Source organism: Pteropus vampyrus, unplaced genomic scaffold, assembly GCF_000151845.1.
Source record: "Pteropus vampyrus isolate Shadow unplaced genomic scaffold, Pvam_2.0 Scaffold186, whole genome shotgun sequence".
NCBI classification, from domain to species: Eukaryota; Metazoa; Chordata; class Mammalia; order Chiroptera; family Pteropodidae; genus Pteropus; species Pteropus vampyrus.
Window position 1 is genome coordinate 3,529,914 of NW_011888967.1, and position 2,998 is coordinate 3,532,911.

General features: G+C 41.0%; 1 protein-coding gene across 1 annotated transcript in view; it reads left to right on the forward strand.

Moving 5' to 3' along the window:
* The window catches only part of APBA1 (amyloid beta precursor protein binding family A member 1), a 216,808-nt gene that overhangs the window by 198,073 nt on the left and 15,737 nt on the right, over positions 1 to 2,998 (forward strand). The window contains exons 9-10 of the mRNA XM_023537346.1: positions 2,156 to 2,242; positions 2,742 to 2,927. Coding sequence (XP_023393114.1) covers positions 2,156 to 2,242; positions 2,742 to 2,927 — 273 coding nt within the window. The remainder of the gene's footprint in view (positions 1 to 2,155; positions 2,243 to 2,741; positions 2,928 to 2,998) is intronic.

Consider the following 2,998-nt stretch of genomic DNA (forward strand, 5'->3'; position numbering starts at 1 on the left):
GGAACACTACAACCATTTCTAGTTAGGCGTAGGCTATATTAATATTACACAAATTTAAGGCAAGAAGTAATACTAGAGATAAAGAGGGACAACAATAAAAAATCAGTTTAATAGGAAGACATAACATCTTAAGTATGTACGCCCCTTATAACATAGCTATAAAATGGTAAAGCAAAAATCAACTGAAGTAGACAGGGACAAGTCCATAGTAACAGCTGGAGATTTTAACATACCTCTCTCAGTAAACATTAGAATGGGCAGACAAAAAAAAAGATCACCAAGCACTTAGAAGATTTGAACGATATTCTTAACCAGCATAATTGATCTCATTGACATTGATCGAACACTATCCCCAGCAACTGAAGAATACATCTTTTAAAGTCTACATGACACATTCACCAAAGTCAGTTGTGTTCTGGTCCATACAGTTAAAGAGTCAGTGAATTTCACAGGGTCGAAATCAGAGTATTCTCTGACCCAGTGGAATTAATTCAGAAACGAGTAACAAAAAGCTAACTAGAAAAATCTCCAAATGTATTAAAATTAATAACACAATTCTAAATAATCCAAAGTTCAAAGGAGAAATCATAGTGGAAATTAGAAAATGTTTGGAATGAACATTAAATTGCAACATATCAAAATTTGTGGGATACAGCTAAAGCAGTGCTTACAGGAAGATTCATAGCTTTAAATAAATATATCAAAAAAAAATTTATACCACTAAAGTTTTCATCTCTCAAAACTCAAAAACAATCAGCAAATTTAGCCCAGAGAAAGTAAAAAAAAAAAGAAGTATAGGCTGAAATTGGTGAAGTAGAAAACAGGCATACGATAAAATCAACAGAACCAAAAGTTGGTTCTTTGAAAACATAGATTACAGTTAAGTATAAGAAGTGACACAATACATTTCCTTCCTTCCACCGCCCCTACCACCTACTAAATTTTGAGTTAGGAAATCCATTGTCTCTAGAGTGGGATTTTTTTTAAGTCCTCCTCCCACAGAAATGCTTTATACCACTATCGGTATTAGTTTGTCAGTTCCCTTTTCAACTTTGAGTCTCTGCAAATTCTTTTCTAACTGTTCTCCTATCTCTGTTTGTTCCATGCTAAGCAGATGGCCCAGAAATTAGCCAAAAGCAGGAAGAAGGTGCAGTACAAACAACTTCATCAGCTTGGTGTTATGCCTGTTCTTTTCATTTATTTATGTTTTGCCTTTTTATTATTTCGTGTTTTTATTTTCTGCATCCAGCAAGTTTTTGTTCAGATTTTTTTTGAACCGCCCCATAAGCCAACGTTTCTCAAAACTCAGTTGCCTAAAGTGGCTGTTTTCTGTTGCTCATGAGTCATTTCACTTCAGAGGAACAGCAAGGAGCAGATTGGAGATGCTAAATGAACCATCCAGTAGTGTGAAAGTTCCCACCATTCAGGAGCATTAATGCGGCAGGGACTTGGGTCTGTTCAATTATAGTCATGTTTGATTTGTGGATTTCTCAGATTGCTGGATGCAAAAAAGAAAACTCGCTAATAACCACACATGTTCAGAGTTAAGCCTTAAAGTGAACTAGACTGATGCTCTTTTTTGGTTGTGGAGCTTCTAGGTGCTTATGAGCTACTTGTGGGACGTTGAGGCACTGGGGCTCTTTCTTAGTGGGGCGGCTTCAGGGTACTGCTTCTGTGTTGCTATGTTGGTGTGTGAACATGAAGACCCTCTTACCAGAACTGCATCCAAGTGACTTTGTTTGCACCTGCTATAAACATTGTCCCCACCACTTGATCAGGGGCAGACTCTGACTTCACTGAGGTCCTGGGGTATCAGTCACTTGTCTTTATTCCTTCAGTCTGTTGGGCTCTGAAACCTTTGCAGAAAGGGCCATTCATGATCTGTGTTCGTAAAGCCAAATCTACCGCAGTGAATTACTGCTTCTAGAGGGGAAGCAAGGGGGAGCTGTATTCTTCCCTGTAACCTGGAGATACTAACCCTCATTCATGTGTTCACCTCTGTGTGGTACCATCAGCTTTGGCAGCCTAGTTCTGGGTTCTGCACTGCTGTTCTGGTGACTGTGTCTCAACGCCTCTATGTGTGAGTGACCATGCTCCCATGCGCCTGCGTCAGAGGAATGTACTAAGCTTTCCCTTAATGCATTTTTCTTCTCAGGCTCCTGAAGGCGAATCTCAACCAATGACAGAGGTGGATCTCTTCATTTCTACGCAGAGAATCAAAGTATTGAATGCTGACACACAGGTATTAGCTGGCTGTCACCTCTCCCAGTGGTGAAACCTAGCAGTATGACAACTCAGAGACTGTGCCCCTGTCTGTAGAGCAGCTGTCCCCAGATGCTGGCTTCTATACAGGCTAGAAGGTTCTGTCTGCAGTGCCTGCCAAGGGAGGTGGGGGCAGAGGGACCTTGAAACTGATTTTTTAAAAATTGAAGGAAAAAACAAAACATGAATTTTGTTTGCTAATAATTCTGATAAGTTTTTTACCAGAAGATTCACAAACTCGAACAGATTAGCCTTTCAAAATCACACACACACACAGGAAAACAAAATGCAAGCATCACATGTAAATTTCATTTTTTTTTTTTTTTACTTCCCCACCAGAGAGTCTACTGGTTGTAAAATGATTGACATTTCTTTTCACCTGCTACAGACCATTTCCTGGGTAATTATTAGCCAAGGGAATAGCCACCAGGCCTGGGTGAGTGCACTGGACTTAGCATCCTCTCCCTCCTGCCCTCCAGGAGACAATGATGGACCACCCTCTGAGGACCATTTCCTACATCGCAGACATCGGGAACATCGTTGTGCTGATGGCCCGCAGGAGGATGCCTCGCTCTAATTCCCAAGAGAACGTGGAAGCCTCCCACCCATCCCAGGATGGAAAAAGGCAGTACAAGATGATTTGCCACGTCTTTGAGTCTGAGGATGTAAGGGTGGCTTTTCCTGATTTCCCTCCAGTGACCTGAGCTGCCCCGGGGTGCCCAGATTCTCTCTATTT